The sequence below is a fragment of the Chiroxiphia lanceolata genome, chromosome 5, assembly GCF_009829145.1.
Source record: "Chiroxiphia lanceolata isolate bChiLan1 chromosome 5, bChiLan1.pri, whole genome shotgun sequence".
NCBI classification, from domain to species: domain Eukaryota; kingdom Metazoa; phylum Chordata; class Aves; order Passeriformes; family Pipridae; genus Chiroxiphia; species Chiroxiphia lanceolata.
The window spans coordinates 20838885-20858030 of NC_045641.1; the positions used below are offsets into that span (position 1 = coordinate 20838885).

At 39.8% G+C, this 19146-nt stretch overlaps 1 protein-coding gene across 4 annotated transcripts in view; it reads left to right on the forward strand.

The window, feature by feature from the left end:
* Positions 1–732: 732 nt before the first annotated feature.
* The window catches only part of ZNF800 (zinc finger protein 800), a 44609-nt gene continuing 26195 nt past the window's right edge, over positions 733–19146 (forward strand). The window contains exons 1-5 of one of the 4 annotated variants that reach the window (XM_032688866.1): positions 733–743; positions 3557–3559; positions 15490–15601; positions 16193–16303; positions 18444–18539. In XM_032688866.1, coding sequence (XP_032544757.1) covers positions 16243–16303; positions 18444–18539 — 157 coding nt within the window. In that variant the 5' untranslated portion in view covers positions 733–743; positions 3557–3559; positions 15490–15601; positions 16193–16242. Of the gene's footprint in view, positions 744–3556; positions 3560–15469; positions 15602–15744; positions 15863–16192; positions 16304–18443; positions 18540–19146 lie in introns of those variants that run through there. The other 3 variants (XM_032688867.1, XM_032688868.1, XM_032688869.1) reach the window with 3 other exon arrangements.

A 19146-nucleotide genomic window follows, 5' to 3' on the forward strand; every position in this document is an offset into this window, starting at 1 on the left:
CAAAGACAAATATTTGTGGCTTTAGACTTTTATTCCAATCACTTTGGATTATAACAGGTACAAAGCTGTTACCTACCATGTAGTTCTGCACAAAGATATAACCTCGTTTGTTTAACATTCTGTGGTTCTATGAACTGACAGTTTGTAAAAATGACATTGCTCACTTAGATCTTTATTCTGCAGACAGTGTTAAGTGAATGAATAAATGTTCCTTTGAATAATAATTGAGACTGTAATAGATATGGATGATTTTGTATGTCACCTCCTCCTTTTTTTTTCCTTTTTTTTTGTTCCCTCAGAGCTAGATTTTCAGAAAGTAGGAATAAATACCTTTGAAAAACATTATTTTTGAGGGCCTTGAACAAAAAGTTAGTAGCTGATACTGAAGATTCTAGAAAGATTATCTCAGGAGACTCATTTCCTCCTCAGATGCATTATGTGTGGCTTGTTTCTGTTGCCGGACTTTTCTACTATTACTTCTGCTGGTACAAGTAATAGGAAGTACACTTGGAGCATGCTGACCTGTGTCTCTGCTCTAGTGATCATAATCCACAAAAAATCCTACCTGTTCCAGTCAGCAGATGCAGACGCACAGAACGTTATGAACACTAATCTGCTGTGTTCTTGATACTCATTTAGTATTTTGTTTCTAAGGAAGCATTTGGACACAGGCTTCAGAGTTTTCTGGAGGAAGAAAGCTGGTACCTGTTCAGCACCTCAGTGCCTGCTTAGGCTCTTCCTATGTGGGCTGTCCTCCCTAGGCAGAGAAGAATGTGCCATTGAGGAGGTATCGTGCCACAGGGATCTCAGGGTCCACTGTGGCACAATCACAGCAGGCAGCTGCTAGTGTCAGGGATAAAGAAACATGTATAAATCTTTGTCATCTTTCCTTCTTGTTCCTTGCCTCATCCTGCAGGCCTAACCTTAGAGTGCAAATGCTGCCAACAGCTTGCAAAGCAAAATTTAAAGCAAAAAGTATTTCTCCTCCAAGAATGATTAAGAAAAATATTTAGGCAACTTTACCTGACCTTTTTACTGAAGGAATAAGTATTCGCTGAGAGAACATATTGTATAAGAGGTGGTACTGATCTTAGTATAACATGCTGAATTGTTGCATATCTTGGTTTTAAAGATAAATAAAAACAAATTTTAAATTGTCCTTATGAAAATGAGAACAAATCACCACTGACTATTTGAAAAATGTGACAAAATACAGGGAATAACACTAAGTGATGAGTGTCAAACCAATGGAGACGAATTTGACTGTGATAAACAGTTGCTGAGCATGTAAATAAAATTATAGATGATTAGAGATGAAGTGAGAAAGAAAATTAATATACACAAAGACAGCATGAATAGCTGCATGCTAGCATGTGGTCAAAATAGTTTCAATTTTTCACACACACTTCAGACAAGCCATTCCTCAAATGTCAGAAAAAAATAGGACTCTAATGGATGTAGAACACATGTAGCCCACCAGCTGAAATTTAATTGTAAAGATATAGGTCTAACAGATGTCTGAAAACCCAGGAAGATAGAGATTCTACACTTCCTTAGCCAATCTACACAAATATTTTGGATCTTCCTGTTAAAAATCCTCCCTGTGGATTTGGATCCCAAATCCTCTTTGCAACAGCTTTCTATGTTTTATTCTTTATTCCTATGATACAGTGAACAATTTTTCTTTTTTCCTTGATGCCAACTTTACCATATTGGAAGTATTCAGTCTACATTAAAGATTTGTAATATTTTTCATGTCTCTTACAGGTCATATTCTTTGGACTTTTTTGTGCTTACAGATTTCTTTTTCTGGATATTTTTGCTTGAAATGCAATGCCAAAACCTGGCCAGTTTTCCAGGTATAGATTTACCATAGTTGAGATGAAGGGAAATATTCCTTCAAATTCATGTCTTCCTTTACCGCTTGATGCTTTTCATTTTCCAGAGCAGTATGACATTTCTGACTCTTGTTCTGCTTGTCATATACTATATCCCCAAGAATCTTTTCTGCAGAACTTCTGTCTAGAATATCATAATAATTTCATAAGAACTCGTGGCCTTTTACGCCTGACTGAAGGGCAGTGCAACCCAGAGCCATGTTCACAGCTGAAGCCATTATGCACAACTTCCAAGAAGAGCATAACAGTAATCCTACCTCTGCTATATCTTCTCAGTTAAAGAGCTTCCTGGACTGTAGGCCATCGTATTTTAGAGCTACAAATGGACTTTTCCGCATCCATTTATCCATCAATCCATCACTTTTGGAACTCATTTGTCCTTTTAGTTTCCAAAGTATTCTGTGACAATGAGATCCACAATTTAGTTATTTATTATATTAAGAATTAGTAATGTTTACATTGCTCTGAGGGCTTGATAGTTTCTGTGAATTTAGAAATAATTAATAAGTAATTAATAAATTCTAATTCATCTTATTCAAACAATTAACAATTTTATAGCTCTCTATCATATCCCTCTGTATCTTCTCCAAGCATGGAAAGCATTGGCCCTTTGTCTCATCCCTTGTACAGATGCTGCTGTTCTTCTCAGTGACTGACTCTCCCTTGTAGTATTTTTTAAAAAATTCTATAGCACCTCTTTTCAGAATTCTATAGCACATCTTATCAGAACTGTATGAAGTGTTCAAAAGGAGCATCAAGATGAGTTGACACAGAGATAAATGGGATTTTCTGTTTTGTTCTCCCTATTCCTAGTAATTTCATCATTTTCTTTGCTGTTTTTTCCCCCACCTCCAGTGGTTCCAGACCTCTTTCTGAAAGATAACAGATACCATAGTTTGAGACAGCTGTCAGATATTTATAACTAAAGTTATTTTTATCTCACTTGCATGGTATTATACTTGTCACAATTTAATTTGGTTGTTTTTACTGGAAAGATCTTCAGTATTCAAGGTCTCCGTGGATTTCTTTGCAGTCAGTTTTATGTTTGTCTAGCATGCATAATACTTCATCACCTGAAAATTCTTTTTTTTCATAATTCCCTCCTTTTCCATATGGTTATGTTTGCTTTACAGACCAAATATTCTACCTCAGATTCTCAGGGGGTCTCCACTCATAGTTTCTTCTCATTGTAAAATCTGATTATTTAACCTTATGTTAGCTAGGGTATCAAAAGTTTGGACTTCAACTTCATAGATATTCTACTTGTGTTGGGGTTTTTTCCCCTCTTTTGAGCATGACTACATTTTTAGGAAGTTATTTCTGTATTTTAGTATCTTTCTTCACAGTTCAATCAAAACAATGTTGTTTTGGTTTTAAATGCTTTTGATGTCCTCTTAATGACACTCGGCCTATAACACGATGTTTTTATAAAGTCCCCAATACAATGAAACATTTTTTATCTTCTTTTTTTAAGTTTCCCTTTTCTTTTCAAAATTTGAATGTTACCGTTGAAGAAGTCTTGTCTCATTTTCTTCCTAACTTTTATCATCTCAGGATGGGCTATTCACTCCTGATTGCTAGGAATCTTAATAGCATGACAGCAGATAATCGAAGCCTGTCATTATTAGAATTTTCAACTTCACTAATTTCTTCAGCAGCTGGTGATAATTGTCACCAGTTTGGTAATCTGATAAACTGCAGCTCTAATATTATACTCCTCATTTTTAGGAATATGATTCACAGAGGTTCATGTACACACACATTCTGGTAGCATCCTTACCTTATTCCCCTGTATGATTTTTTTTAAATACTAATGCCTGTGTGCCACCCACACATTGTCTATTCTTAATCGAGAGCAGAATTTCAAATTTCCAAACTTGAAATATACCTTGTGCCAAGAGGATGGAGCCAGGCTCAGTGGTGCCAAGCAATAGGACAAGAGGCAATGAGCAGAAACATGTATAGGAAGTTCCACTTTAATAGGAGGAAGAACTTCTTCACTCTGCAAGTGACCAAGCACTGGAACAGGTTGCCCAGAGAGGTTGCGGAGTCTCCCTCACTGGACGCAGTCCTGTGCAATGTGCTCTGGGATGACCCTGCTTGAGCAGGAAGTTTGGACCAGATGACCCACTGTGGCGCCTTCTAACCTTACCCATTCTCTGATTCTGTGATACTTTTTGTAGATTATTCTTTGAATTCATCAAAATAATTTTAAAGTCTCATGTTGGCCTTGTGTGCTGGCAGGTCAGTCAGCTTGAAATCATCTATAAATTTAACAAACACACCCAGTTATGAACAAATGTATTTAATTGTATTGGACCAGAATAGAGTCTAAATATAGTTTTCTAGTTTGACAGTAAAACACTGATAAATTCTCTTTGCATGTGGTTTTCTAATCATGTTACCTTGCTTATGAATGAGAATCCCACATAAGAAAACATAAAAAGCCTTCTTGAAATTCTGCTAGATTCTCTTTTTCTTGAGGTCTATTACTCATCAAGAAGCAAATTAGGTGACCTGTCATGATTTGTACTTGGCAGATATATGTTGCCTTTTACATATCCCATTTATCTTCTAAATGCTTAGCAACAGTGTCTTCCACTACTTGCTTCATTATCTGGGGTAAACTGTCAGGTTTGTTAAATCCTTCTCTTGATAGTGAGTTTACTCTGTTTCAATGAATATATCTTCTAACACAGAATGAGTTAACATCACTGATGAGTTCATGGAATCCAACTATTCTTTTGCTACTACAATTCTCTATGGGCTATAGCTCATTCCTTTGGACATAACTAACTGAATTCACTAGCTGTCTGGGACCAAGTCTAGGCTACATACTCTCTATGGTGCTAAAAATTGGAAGATGCAACATGTTCACCAGACTAGTGATAACACCAACTTCACATGGTTTTCAGAACTATTCTCTAATATCTATACTGCTTAATACAATATGATTACTAATTGTGCACCAGATGTCTTATAGGCAAAGTAAATGACAGAATTAATTCATCTAAGAGGCAGTTGGCATGATGCTTGGACAATATATTTTGAATATATTTTAAATACCCCATATTAAGTTAGCTTGTTGGAAGTATCAGAAAAGTGTGCCAAACTAATGAATGAAAAATGATGATTTGCGCCCCAACATTTTCTTTAACAGATTAAAAAATACAATTAGTAAAAGTTGTGAGATAAGAACAGTTTGAGCAAGAGTCATGATTAGCTCCTCTATGGAAAAAACATCCTGTGCCAGAATACATTCTGAGAACCTCAGTTCAGCTGACTTTCGTCAACTGAGTTGACTCACTCCAGTACTGTCAAAATGTGGCACAGAGACCCAGAAGGTCAGCACCAGAGCAGATCAGTCCTGCTCATTACAGGGATTGATTCTCTGAGGTTTGATCCTTTGAGCCTATTTGTCATTACTGTCCAATTCCAACTTGAACAAGGCTGCTGAAATATGTTGTTACTGATGTAACTATCCACTTTTATTGCTGGATACTATTTATGCCATCATTTCTTAACCTTCCAATTCCTGATCTTTTAGTGTACATCCTTCTTATGCATTAATGGATTTTGAACACTGAAATAGGAACAGCATTGTGTCAATCTTTTCTGTCACATTTGTTGTACAGTTTCTTTTACACATATTTGTGTTTTACACCTCCCAATATGTACCTTAGTTTACTGTTATTGACTTCATTTTAATGAATGTGTCCTTTATTTTGGATTTCTAGTCCAAATTAGGCATGCCATGTACTGCCATCTAAGAAACAAATCTGATTTGGAGTGCAAATACAAACTGCATTCAGCTTTAAGGTAGTGGCAGTCAACTATCTATCTGAATAAATATCTCATCTCTTTTTGCTTCTCTACAGTTTTTGCCTCACTTCCTAAGGAAGCAAAATTTACTTTGTTGCATATTCTGTCAGTCCAAGTCTTGCATTAGGTTTGGAATCTTCTTGAAAATTTCAACCAATTTTGACAGTGCTCAAGGTTCCAGTGTTAAAACATTCCCACAAATTGAGTGGAGCCAGGCAGAGTGTAGAAAGCCAATCAGTCTCCCACTGAGGGCAGAGCTGCACCTAAGTTCATTGATATGGATATGCTCTGTCTCAGACAATGTAGACTAGCTCATTAGCTGCCTATCACCAGTTTTCTTTAGGCTGTGCCCCATTTCATTTTTCTTTCAGTTCATCCTGTGATTTATTATTTGTAGTCCTTCTTTATATGAAACAGTAATTTTATGCTGATTGCATTAGTTGTATTTAGTTAATTTATTATGCTTGGGGACTTGAATCCAGGCTGCCAATTTATTTATTTAGTTAATTTTTTGCATTTCTACAACTCCTTGTTCTTAGTACTTTTATTATTTCTGAAATTCAGCTTGCTTTTTTTTGTTGTTTTCATGGCTTGTTCTCAAACATCTTGAAATACTTGCATTTGTTCCTTGATGTCGAGTAATATCTTGTAAGTTTGCTGATGAAATCAGAATCTCTGAAACAAAATTTAAAAGCTTGCTATTGTCCTGTAATACAGCCCTTGATTTACATACAGACATATACACATATATAAATAAGCTTATGAAAATATCTTCTTCCTTTTTTAACAGAAATACTCTTCTTGTTTCTGGATTTGTTAAGCACTAATTAGACCCAAAACCTGGATGCTTTTGTTATACCTCCTTACTTTTACTACAAAGCCTAAGAGATTGGTCAGCAAACAGGATAATATTATTACAAGTCATAAAACCTCAGGAAACTTGGCTTAATGAATTCTATTGCTTGTTCTTTCTTTCTGGGCTTCCTACTTCTTCCCCTCCTTTTCTGCTATACTTCTTGCTGTCAGTCTTGCCTGCATTATTTTTAAGCTACTGCACTTTATTGGATCCTTTCATTCTGAATCTTTCCAATTCTTTCTCCCCTCTTCTCATGAATCTCTGTCATTCTCACTTTCCTTCTTCAAGACTCCTCCCAGATATATTTCTCCCACTCTTCTATTTCCCTTATGTCCTAGTTAGGACAGTTGAGACCAGTTCATTACTGGATGGGTGCAACCCAAAACTGTGTATTCTATAGCCTTCCATGCCATTTCCCAGAAACTGTTATCAATGAACCATTTACACCATCTGCCCATAGAGCCTGACTCCTCAGGCTATAAACTAGGTGCTAAGAGGCCTGTGAGATAGGAGTTGCTCTTGTCCTCACGCCCATTAAGGAACCCCCTCGCCCTGAGGGAGGTACTGAGCATTCCTGCCTGAACTGAAGGATATATAATCTTGGTGTCTTGGGACCTTTTTAACCACTCATGGGATCCAGAGGAAGACTGCAGATCACCGCTCTCAACCAGACTGCAACCACCACTTTTCAACCAGACTGCAACCATCACTCTCGACCGGACTGCAATCACCACTCTTGACCAGACTGCAACAGCACTTTCACCAACAGGTTTTCCCCTCTCCTTTTCCTTTGTACTCAGGGGGCCCAAAGAACACCACTCTGTTCATGCCCCAGGGTGCTGGGTTATGTATTTGGGTTTTGTGGGTTAAAACCAATTGTTTGTCTGTATAATCACACTTATTGTATTATTTTATTAAATTGTTATTCTGACTTATAATCACTCTTTTGAGTTGAGTTCATTTCCCCTGCTGGTTTACCTTTAAACCAGCACACCTTATCTGCCTCCTACACTCATCCCTTCCCATGCTATATCCATACAGTTTCATATGTATATACACCACATATATATGTACACACAGAGAACACGTCCTTGTCTACTTTTCTCCAGTACTTTCCCCTCACCAGGATATTTTGAGATAAGTTTAGGAACATGCTTTTTATATTTTCATCCGAAAGAATTAGGAATTCTTATGTCTTCCTTTCCCTCTCTTCCATCTTCAGCAGTCTAGATCCTTTGCCACCACCTACATAAGAAAGAGACAGCTAGCAATGCTTTATTTTAAACGTCACTAGATCCATAATTTGAAATAGCTTTTATATACACTATGTGGTATGGAACATGATCACCTTGTGAATAAGCATGCTAGACCAGGTCTGCATTTGGCCTCAGATCACTTATCCAGATGCATTATCCTCCATTTCCTGGAGCACATCGTAAGAATAACTAAACCCTTAGAATATATATGCCTCAATTGAAAGATTTCTAAAAGCACAAAGCTCATTGTTTTGCATATCTGTATGTATTTTGTAATAATCAGATTAATCAGGGATGAGAACATAAATTAAATTAACTTTATGTTCATTCTACAGGAAGAGTTTACAGGGAAAAATCACTGGACTGAATGAAAACTGAACGTGGTAAGAAGATGCAAGTTCATTATATAATACTGTAAGCAAGTCCTTCATTTTTCCTAATATATTTCATTAAGTTAATTCTTTTGTTAAGTAAACTATATGTAGTGTGAAAAGCATAGTTTTTTTACCCAGCTAGGCAGGTAAGTAAAAAGGAGAGAATAATTACACAGAACAATGCCTTTCTTAAAAAAAAGTATGCAAGACAAATTATTTTAAAGTTACAAATCATGCTGTATTTGTTATTGATCCATGAGGAGGAAATGAGAATACTGCAACTTTTTGACTTAGTTAAGGGTAAGTTCCCGATGGTACAAGTGTCCAAGTCCTACTCAAAACACCCAAGTTGTGTCTTCAATGCAGTTAGATTTCTTCCTTGTTCCTTGTAAGCAAAGCTTACTGACGACCCCCATCTGACGATTCAGAATGTCTTCTTGGTGCATTACAATGGTCACTTCTTGTAACCTCAGTTGCTTCCAGCTACACAGACTTTTTCTAAAAAAAAGGCCAAACTCTGTATGTTCTCTAACTCTCCTGCCAGAAACCACTGCCAGAAGAAGGGGCAGCACTGAAATGGGCAGCCTGGATTCCAGTCCCCAAGCAGCCTTGCTGGATACTGAACCACCAGCTCATGCTTTCCACAAAAGTTGCTGTAATCATAAGCTAAATACTTCTAGGCCAGAAATTTTTATGCCTCCCTGTGGAGCTCTGTCACTGTGAAACTAGGAATCAAAGCTGAAGGGTGTAAAAGGAAAATAACAGAATAGTTTGAATCTGTGATCAAATGATGACAAGAACCTCCAGGGGAGAGATGCATTGCAAATTATTCCCTTTGCTATACTTTATAATTGTGCACCAGAAAGTACAGAAGGGAATTAGACCTCATGAGAAGTCTAATTAATTATGAGTTTTAATAACTTTGTAAATAAATGAATTATGGGCAAGATAATACACATAGCAATTTATTTTTATCCCAAAAGAGTAATGAAGCTTTATGTTTATTGGGGAACAGAGCATGAAGATGCAGCTGCCTGTTAGATTGGAATACATATTGACTAAGATTCAGAATTATTCTAGCCCAGGGATTTTCTGTAAGATACTGTCAAGGCTAAGGTATAAGGATAGTGTAAATATTGCAATTATGCAGATGTGGATTTGATGCAAATATAACTGAATTCAACGTGAAGATTCCACCAAAATATGAGGCATATAAATATATAGACTTTAAAAGTTTTCTATGCACTACAAATGAAATTATGTGAGCTGGTTATCCAGATGCAATGCAACTTGCTATTTAATATACTTTTTTCCAGTGACTGACACAAGAGAAAACAACATAGAGTTGACTGAGTGATCCCACCTTTATCTGAAAGTCAACATGTCTGTGGTCTAAAGACTAGTTTATTAATTTCCCATTCATGCATCTTTGGATATAAACAAAAAAACAGGATTCGGACTAGCAACAGAACTCAGCGTTATTTTTTCCCTTCCCCAAGTTAATCTCACTCTAATAGAATCAGGCTGTCTTTGTTAATTTCTCTTTAGCCCCCCAGCTCTTGAATTCCTGATTGAACTGTGCCTTGTGCTTAACAGAAAGGGTCTCTAACCTGTAGTTCAGGATTTAGAAGTCAAAGTCCTCTGCTTCCTTGACGAGTGTGCTATCCATCTGGCAATTATAGTCACAGAGACTCTATCAAAGGAGTCTTAATGGGCCTGAAACTGTCTCAATTTCTCTCAGGCATCTATGTCTAAAATCTGTTTCATATAGAGTTTATAAAGGTACAGTTCATCGTGGGATGCTTTTAGAGAGAACATTAGATGAAGACACATCAAATCAATAAATAGACAAAGAGTGATACATTAAGGAATGCTTGAATATCTGTATTTGCAGTGAAACACTTTATGATTTGCAACACTGCTTGATTAGCACACATTACATGTGAGATCTGCCAGAGTTAATACAACTTTACCTTCACCTCTGCAAAAAATGAACTCTGTTCAGTGCAGCATCACAGCATTAATTTACTCCAACACAGAATTATTTTCTCCTAGGAAAAAACAACTGTGAGGCCAGGTGCTTCATCCAAAATGCATCCCAAATACAGAAAAAAGTGTCAGTGGTCATAGCGTATGAGGAGAAGTTTAGTAATCAATTCTTACAGCTCTTAGATGTATAAACAGATGGCAAGGCATCTTGGCAGGTGTTACTACCAGCCCTTTGGCAAGACAAAGCCTCTCAGTGGACATCAAGTTTACTATCACAACTATTTGAGATAATGCTTCAATATCCTCTACCAAACCTCCCTTGCTAGAACACTTTATTTTATATTTTGGAAGCACAATCCAGTAACTTAGAGAAATTGTTCTGAATTTTGGATTTCACAAAGCCATAATCACAACCGAAAAACAATTAAAAAAGAATTTGACCATCAAGTTAGTGCAGAACATCTCACTGGTTCCACATCATCTAAAAGGCAATGAATAGATAAAGATGATGTTTCAAACTCCACTGGTTATGTTGAAAACATTAGCCAGAAAATGAAAGCTAGACTCAAACCCCCTCCCCTAATAATATACTTTATGCCTAGAATTTACATGAAATGGATCAAAAGGGTTTTCATCCTTATCTTTGTTACATGGAAGTGCATCCTGCACTTTTTACATTGTATGTGGTTTAGCTATGAATTTCCATGTTTCCTGGACACAAGTTAATTATGGATTGTGTGAAGTACTACTTCTTATTGTTTTAAAAATCTCTTTCATTTTAATGGAATCTTTCTTATCTATATAAAACAAAAAGTTAGTTTACCCTAATTTCCCCCAAGTTTTTATTCAGGGAGTTTTATTATAAGTTATTATAGATTCCAATTGTGATTCTGTGATTCATATTTAACAGAGGACTACTCCATTTTTCAAAGTCAGGCAACATCATGTTCTTGTTTCTTTTACACATGAAACTCAAATCAGATCTGAGTTCCAGTTTATCCTGTTGGATGAACAACTAACTGCAGCAGTGTGTTGTGAAGTGAGCTTTACCGGGATCTTTGCCACCTTGATCCAAAGTTCTCATACGCAATGCCCAGCCACTGCTGAAAGGAATCCCCTGTGAAAGTGCCCTCCTGAAAGCACCTAATGCTAGGTCAGGTAGAGGTACCTGATCTGTGCTGGCAGCTTTTATCAGTACCAGAGGCACTGTCCACATGACTGGCTTTCTGACTGGTCAAAGTTTGGGTGCGTTTGTTTGCCCACATCACTAATTGTTTACATTATAAACTACATGATGAGTTAAACACAACAACATACAGATCAGGGTCTTCAACTCACAAACCGGTTTCAAGGTCAACCAAGTTACTGAGATTCATACATGCATGCAACAGTGGCCATTTTTTCTGATCTTTCTTAAATGTGGAACACAAAAATTATGGAAATGCATTTAAGATAGGATAAGACTTCAGCTGCTATTTGGCTACCCTCCAAAAATATGCAACTCCCCCTCTCAACAAACAAAACAATAGAGAACTGAATGTTAATTTGAATTTCTGAAACTGGAGAAGGCAAATTTTCCATAACTCATGTCATTGTCTTTTATGGTGAAATGGCGTCTCTGTGGATGAGGTAAGAGCAGAGGGTAACATTCACCTTGATTTCAGCTGGAGTTCTCATGGCATCCCTCTAGCCAAATGTAAATGTAACTGGGTCGAAAAACTATGGGGTAGGTATACATGGCATATAGTTGGCTGGACTGTCAGGATCAAAAGGCTTGCAATCAGTAGTTTGAAATCTTACTGGCAGCTAGTTATATTCCTCAAGGAGCTTATTGGGGCTTATGCTGTTTGACACAGTGATCTGATTGGTGAGTTGGAATGTATCCTCAGCATGTGCATGATGTGAAACCAGAGAAGTGGCCAACATGCTGGAGAACAGGGTTGCTGTGTGAATGGCCTGATAGGACAAAGTCTTGCACTCAGGACAAACCCCTCCCATGAAATGGTGGGGACTGACTGATGAGGTGGCAGCTCTGCAAAAAGGGACCTGTGGGTCCAGTTAAAAACTGGAACAAGGGTCAACACTGCAGCTTTATTACAATTAAGGCTAAACACATGGCATGCTACATTAACAAGCATACAGCCAGCAGATGAATGGCAATGATTATTCTCCTCTGTTTAGCATTTGTGAGGCCAACATCTGCAGTAGTGTCCAGTTTGGGCTCCTAAGTATGCTAGATACTTAGAAGATGAACAGTATACAGAAGAAGGTAACCAAGCTGGTTCCAGGGATTGGAGCATGTGACCTAAGGAGAGGTTAAAGGAATTCAGATTTCTTATCTTGAAGAAGAGAACACCGAGAGTGCATAATCCCAATGCTTCATAGAATGGGTTATGAAGAAGGTGGAACTATATTTTTTTGGAGGTGAATAGGGGAAGGACAAGAGAGAATGGCCCTGGCTGGATGCCAGGTGCCCTCCAAAGCCCCTCTATCCCTCCCCTTCTCAGCTGGACAGGGGAGGGAAAATATAATGAAAGCTCATGTGTTGAGCTAAGGACGGGGAGAGATCCCTCGGCAAAACAGACCCAGCTCGGAGAAATTAATTGAATTAATTAGCAATCAAAATCAAAGTAGGATAATGAAAAGTAAAATGAATCTTAAAAACATTCTTCCCACACCCCTCTCTCCTTCCCGGTCTTAACTTTATTCCCAATTCTCTACCTCCTTCCTGCCAGCAGCGCAGGGGGATAGGGAATTGGGGTTATGCCACATTGTTTCTGCTGCAGCTTCCTAATCAGGGCGAGGAGTTCTTCCCCTGCTCCAACATGAGTTCTTCCCACAGGTTGCAGTTCTTCATGAAGTGCTCCATCATGGGTCCTTTTTTTCAATAGAGAGTCAGTCCTTCAGGAACAAACTGCTCCAGTGTGGGTCCCCCGTGGGATCACAACTCCTGCCAACAAACCTGCTCTAGTGTGGACTCCTCTGTCCACAGGTCCACAGGTCCTGCCAAAAGCCTTCTCCAGTGTGAGCTTTCCACAGCGTCACAGTCTCCTTTTGGTATACACCTGCTCCAGTGTGAGGTCCTCCATGGCTACAGGGGCACAGCTGCCTCACCATGGTCTGCACCACGGGCTGCAGGGTAATATCAGGTCTGGCACCTGAAGCACTTCCTCCCCTGGCCTTGATGTCTGCTGGGCTGTTTCTCACATATTCTCACTCCTCTCTTCTCTGGCCACAATTACTTCTGTGCAGTAACTTTTTTCTTTCTTAATTTTATTATCACAGAGGTGTTACATTGCTGACTGGCTTGGCCTTGGCCAGCAGAAGGTCGATCTTGGCCAGCAGAAGGTCTGCCTCGGAGCTGGCTGGCATTGGCTCTGTTGGACATGTGGGAAGCTTTCAGCATCTTCTCAGAGAAGCCACTCCTATAGCCCCTCAACTACCAAAACTTTGCCAAGCAAACCTGACACAGGCCATAAAGTGCAAACAGAGAAACTTCAATCGGATTTGAGGGGGAAAAAAAGTCACATTGAAAGTGGCTAGACACAGAAGCCCAGATACAACCAAGAGATTCTAAATTTCCATTGCTGATTTCTAATTTTCAGGTTGCTTTTCTCTTTCTTATTTTTTGATCACTCAATAAAATTATATTGGTGACAAGGCTACCAGCGTTCATAGTAAATAACCAACACACAAAGTTAAGCAGTTTGTTACTCTACTCTTTAAACCTTTGTAGTGCAGTGGCATCAGAGAGAATGGAAGATAATCTTTGAATCTGATTCTCACATCTCCTGGGAGATGTGGAATGTTAATTCTCTGAGTTCGATACTTGGTCAAGTACAACAGTCAGTAGGCCGTTGTGCGGAACTAGAGCTCTCAGCCATGTTCCTTGCACTTTGTTACCCATGAGCTTTGCAGTTTTACCCAAATGCTCTATATATGGGCTGAGCACAGGTGCATGGCTGGGTGGACTTTAAGCCTCTTCCACTCTGTGTCTAAAACACAACAGAGATCAGGAAATAGCTAAGCTCAAAGTGAGACCTCTGCACATATGTAGAGACCCAAACCCAAACCCTGTGTTTGGTTGTCTGACATAAAGGTTTCAACTGACTTTTGCTGTACTTCAGAGTTAAGATGCTACTTTGGCACTTGGCTGTTTGAAACTGTTCTCTGATACCTGAGGTGTTCCCAGTTTATTAACCAAAACCCAAGTGCAATTTATGGACTCTGAATTTGTCCTCACATTGCTTTGTAAAAAGAAGTCTGTTTAATGAAATCAATGTCTATGTTTCAAAAGAAGACATTATTGTGTACAAGTGGATGGCCACAGACGGTAAGGTCTCTCCATGTCTGATTTGAGAAAGTGTGAGACATCTTACTCTAAGATGAACTGTAACCTGATTTGTAACTTTGTCTGAAACCATGATCCCATCTCCATTAAGAAGTGATGCTATTACTAGTCAGAGCTTGACAGATTGTTTCCGTGTTAGTACCATCACTTAGCATTTTTTTTTCTGTAAAGATGTGCTTATTCTCTACATTTCCTTCCAGGTTTTCCTTAAACAGCCGAAGCTTTTCCTTACATGTAAGAAAATTTAATTGCATCCTTTCCCTTGGCAGAAACTGAGTATTACCTTTCCATCAACCCAAGCTGTCCACAGAAGTGCACTACAGGAGTGCAAGACTAAGCAGGCTCCCCGTGGAAACGTACCTGGAGACATCTGCTGCCCGGGCAGCGACGTCCTCTTGATATTTGCAATACCGATCACATAATTCTCTCTCTGAAAAGGAGTTTTTCCTCCAGGTGTTCAAAAAATTGATTTCTCTTTTGTGGGTTTATTAGAACTAGGAATTTAGTTTGTATTGGTTTGGGGGCTTTGTGTATGTGTTTGTACGTGTTTAAATTGTAACAGCACAGACCAGGCTGAGAGAGGGCAGAAATGCCACTTCAAGTGATGGTGGCTGCTCCCACTGGTGTCCGAGCAGCGGTGCCCTCAGGGCAGCCCGGTACATCGCGGGCGCGCGCGGGATCAGCGCGGACCTTTCTCCCGCAGGGACAAAGACGGTACCGGTTTCCGCCGCCCGCCGGGCCAGCCCTGCGGCGGGCGCTGCGCCTCAGTCCGCCCCTGCGGCCCCCTCGGCGCGGCAGCATCGCCCCTCGCCCCTCGCCCCTCGCCCCGGCCCCGGCCCCGGCCCGTCCGGGCTGTCCCGCCCGCCGGCACCTGTGCGCCCAAGCCGCGCAACGGTAGCGCCGCGCCTGCGCATTGAGCGCGCGCTCGCTGCCAGGGCCGCAGTCACTTCCTGCCCTCGTGCCCATCCGGCTCCGGGGTCAGCGGCCGCCGCTCTGGCGGGACAGCGGCGAATAAAGTTTAATTCGGGGAGGGGGAAGCCGGCCGTCCTCTCCAGGTAGGGCCGGCCCGCCGTGCCCGCCCGCCGCGCTTTCTCCATCCCGCCGGGCGCCCGCTGTCACCTGCGGCCGCGCGCCGCTCCCGCCCGGGCTGCGCGTGGCGGGCGCGCCCGACTCCGGCTGCGACAGCGGCCGGGAGCGCCTGGCCCGGCCCGGGAGCGCTGCCGCCGCTGTGGCTGTCGGGGCGCGGCTTTACCCCCGCTCCCGCGGGCGTCGAGGGACCCCCTCTCGGTGGCAGGGCTGCGGGACGAAGCTGCGAGGTGGGGACGGAACGCGGCGGGAGCCGCCCTCGGAGGGGGCGCGGGGCCGCGCCGGGCCGGGCCGGGCTGGGCTCGGGGCAGGACGGCGGCCGGGGGCTCTCCCGGGGCCGGGGCGCAGGTGGCGGCAGGGCGGGAGCGGAGCCGAGCTCGGCGTGGCCGTTGCAGAGGGCGGTGTGGGACCTGCCGACAACAATGGGAACTTTTCCTGCGCCGAGGGTGCCGCTGCCTCCGGCCTGCCCGGCCCTGCCGCCGCAGGATGTGGGTGTGCGGAGTTAGCGCTCTGCTGAGCCGCCTGTGCTTCGGCAGTGACAGCTAATTTGCTTATTTCAGCAGAAGCGAGCTGCTGGATGTAGAAAGAAAGTGGGTCGTGCTCACGGAAAATGCCTTTAAGGGACAAGTGTTGTCAGACTGACCACCATCACCATGGATGCTGTGAGCCAGGTATAGTGCTGTGTGATGCTTCACGTGTTTTGCATATCCCCTTCGTTTAAAGCTTGCAGAAACCTTTGCGATGGTTTCAAATGTGTACCATTAGTGTCACTTCTGGATATAAAACGTTTCTGAATTTTGTTTGGAAATATTTTTTTGGTATCTGTGAACTGTCACTTCAAGATTATTTCAGGAAGAGAATTTTTCAGTTCCTACAGGATGTGCAGGAACTACGTGGAGTTCCTGAGCCACTACGTGGGCATTGTATGCAGTGAGCAGAGGAAGGCAAGAAACTGTTTAAAACAACTGGTCTTTTTGTTTCCAAAAAGTACAGTGTTCCGAACCTTTTGTAAAATGATGTTTCTGGCAATCTCTTACATTCGTTGTTTATATTTTTACTCTGTGTCTTCTCTGGTGAGCTCTGATGAACTCAAAGATCTTATTCTCAGAGAAGAAAAAACCCACCATGTCCTGAAATGGCTGTTTGCATTCCACTGCTGTGTGATGTGGAAGGTACCATCAGTGGAAAATATAATGAATGCCAACCTGCTAGACATTTTTTAAATTGTTCTGCCTACTGTTATAGTTGGTATCCTTAAAGAAAATTTTGTTCCTTTTTTTTACCTTCTTGTAGAGTTTATTTGGATGCTTTCACCTGTGTTTTGGAAAGAAAGGTGCTATTTGGATGCTTTCACTTTTGTTTTGGGAAATTAATAGTTCAAAGTGTGAGCGTGGCCACTTTGATTATGCTCCTTTAATTAAATGTAATTTGAAAGTAGTTATTGTTCAGTTAGTAGAATAATTTCTTTGTGTTGATGAAATGGTTTTGAGTTGTTCTAATGCTTTAAACAAGCTGAAATACTTTTCTTGCCTGACAAATTAACAGTGGTGTGTTACATCTGTTCACCTGCATTACTCCTGTGGATGTCAGTGGGTGTTGTACATGCATATGTGTAGAGGCAGCGTGGAAACTAAAATATATTATTTTCAAGTACAGGGAGTAGGCTAGTAGAATACAATACGTCATTCTATTAGATGATCAGCTGATTTGTAATGGTTGTTATGTGTGTATTTAGAGTGTTTTTCTTTTGATGTTCTTTTCAGTTTGAATTTATTTATAACCTTACATTTTTTAACTCAACTTTCCTGTCAAAATTTGTTTAATTTTTAAATAGTAAATCTGTAAGTAGTTTTATACTATGCCTCTACTGCTCTTTCTTAAGAAAAGATTTCTTAGAGGTGCTCTGTGCTTCATTTAGAAACTGAAACCTTAAAATGGGGTTAAAATCAAACCAGATGGATAAGGTGGGAACTGATTTATGAAGTACGAAGCTAACTGTTTTGTCAACAAGTAAAAAAAAAAAAGACCTAATTAATGATTTTACAAACAAAAAATTTGGTTTTCTCTCTGGGCAAAGCTTAATTGCCATATGCATATACAGCAATGGGATGCCATTAATCTTCACATGCATAACTACTGCATATTGGAATAACTAATAATCATCCTGATCAATATATATTTTAGTTTCAATAGCTTTTATGAAGAATATGATGTGGCATGAAACATCAGAAATAAGATATTATTTCAGTTTGCTTGAACCAGAAGCATGTCTTGAATGTGGTTTTGTTGGTTAAAAATATTATGATAACTCTTTTTGATATATACTGTGCAGTTATGCTTGTGGTTTTTTTCTGGTCATTGCTACTTTAAATTTGGATTCATTGTTGCATACTAGCAACATTGAAGGCCTATAGTATGCTGTAAAGTACAGTATTGGTAATGCTTTTCTGTACATTTGTTTTGGTTTTAACAATGGGATTGTTCTAGGGAATTGCTTTAATTGACAGAAATTTCCAGTGAGTTAATTTAGTTTTATATATTTATATGTTTTTGTGTTTGCTACAAGTAACTTTGAATACGCGTTTTCTTTAAATAGTCAAAATTACGGCAAACTGTCAGAAGGTATCATGGCTGCAAAATTCAGTATTGACTTTTTTAATTCAATCTAGATGAAAATTGTAGAATAAGACTAATTTTACTATAGTCCTGGCCTTTCTTTTTATCTAGTTTACTGTATGTGTGGAAAATTCATAACTTATAGGAATCACCCGCATGTTCTCTAATATCTTATTATCCTTTTATATATTTCAGTACACCTGTTGGAACCTGGTGATCCTCCGTTACTGCAGCAGCCTCTGCAAACATCAAAATCTGGTATTCAGCAGATCATTGAATGTTTTCGATCAGGTATGAAACTATGCCTGACTCTGAAAAAGTTCCTTACCTTTTTATAAGAGTTATGCATATTTACTATGTTAAAATAACCAACACCTGACTTCCTGCATATTGGCAAACTGTTCGCAGATTTTTGCAATTAGGTGTTCCTTTTAATAAGAGTTTTCATATAAAGTAATGAAACAGATCTTTCAGAATCATTAAAAATTATTTTTTGTGCTGCTTTGTGTCATTTCACCTGCTTTTATTAATGAGTTTATCATGAAACTGCTGACATGAAGAGAAAACTTTACCTTGAACTTCTTAAATTGCATTATCATGCTACTTTTAAGGTGTTTCTTGATTGTTTTTGGGAGTTGCAATACATAGCAATGAATCTAAGAACAACAACTGAGCATTTCGAGGGAGCATCCCTCAGATGATTGAAAGGTTTAATGTTTTCTAGCTGTTTCTTCACTTCTGATATGGCAAACCAAACATTTTATTTTCATAACCCTTAGTCCTTAGTGCTACTAAGAATATGTGTTTCTAGATTTTTCTACATAGAGCTGTTAAGTATATGAAATGTGTCATATCTAAGTCATTGCTGCTGTGCAATGGAATGCATATCTGGTCTGAG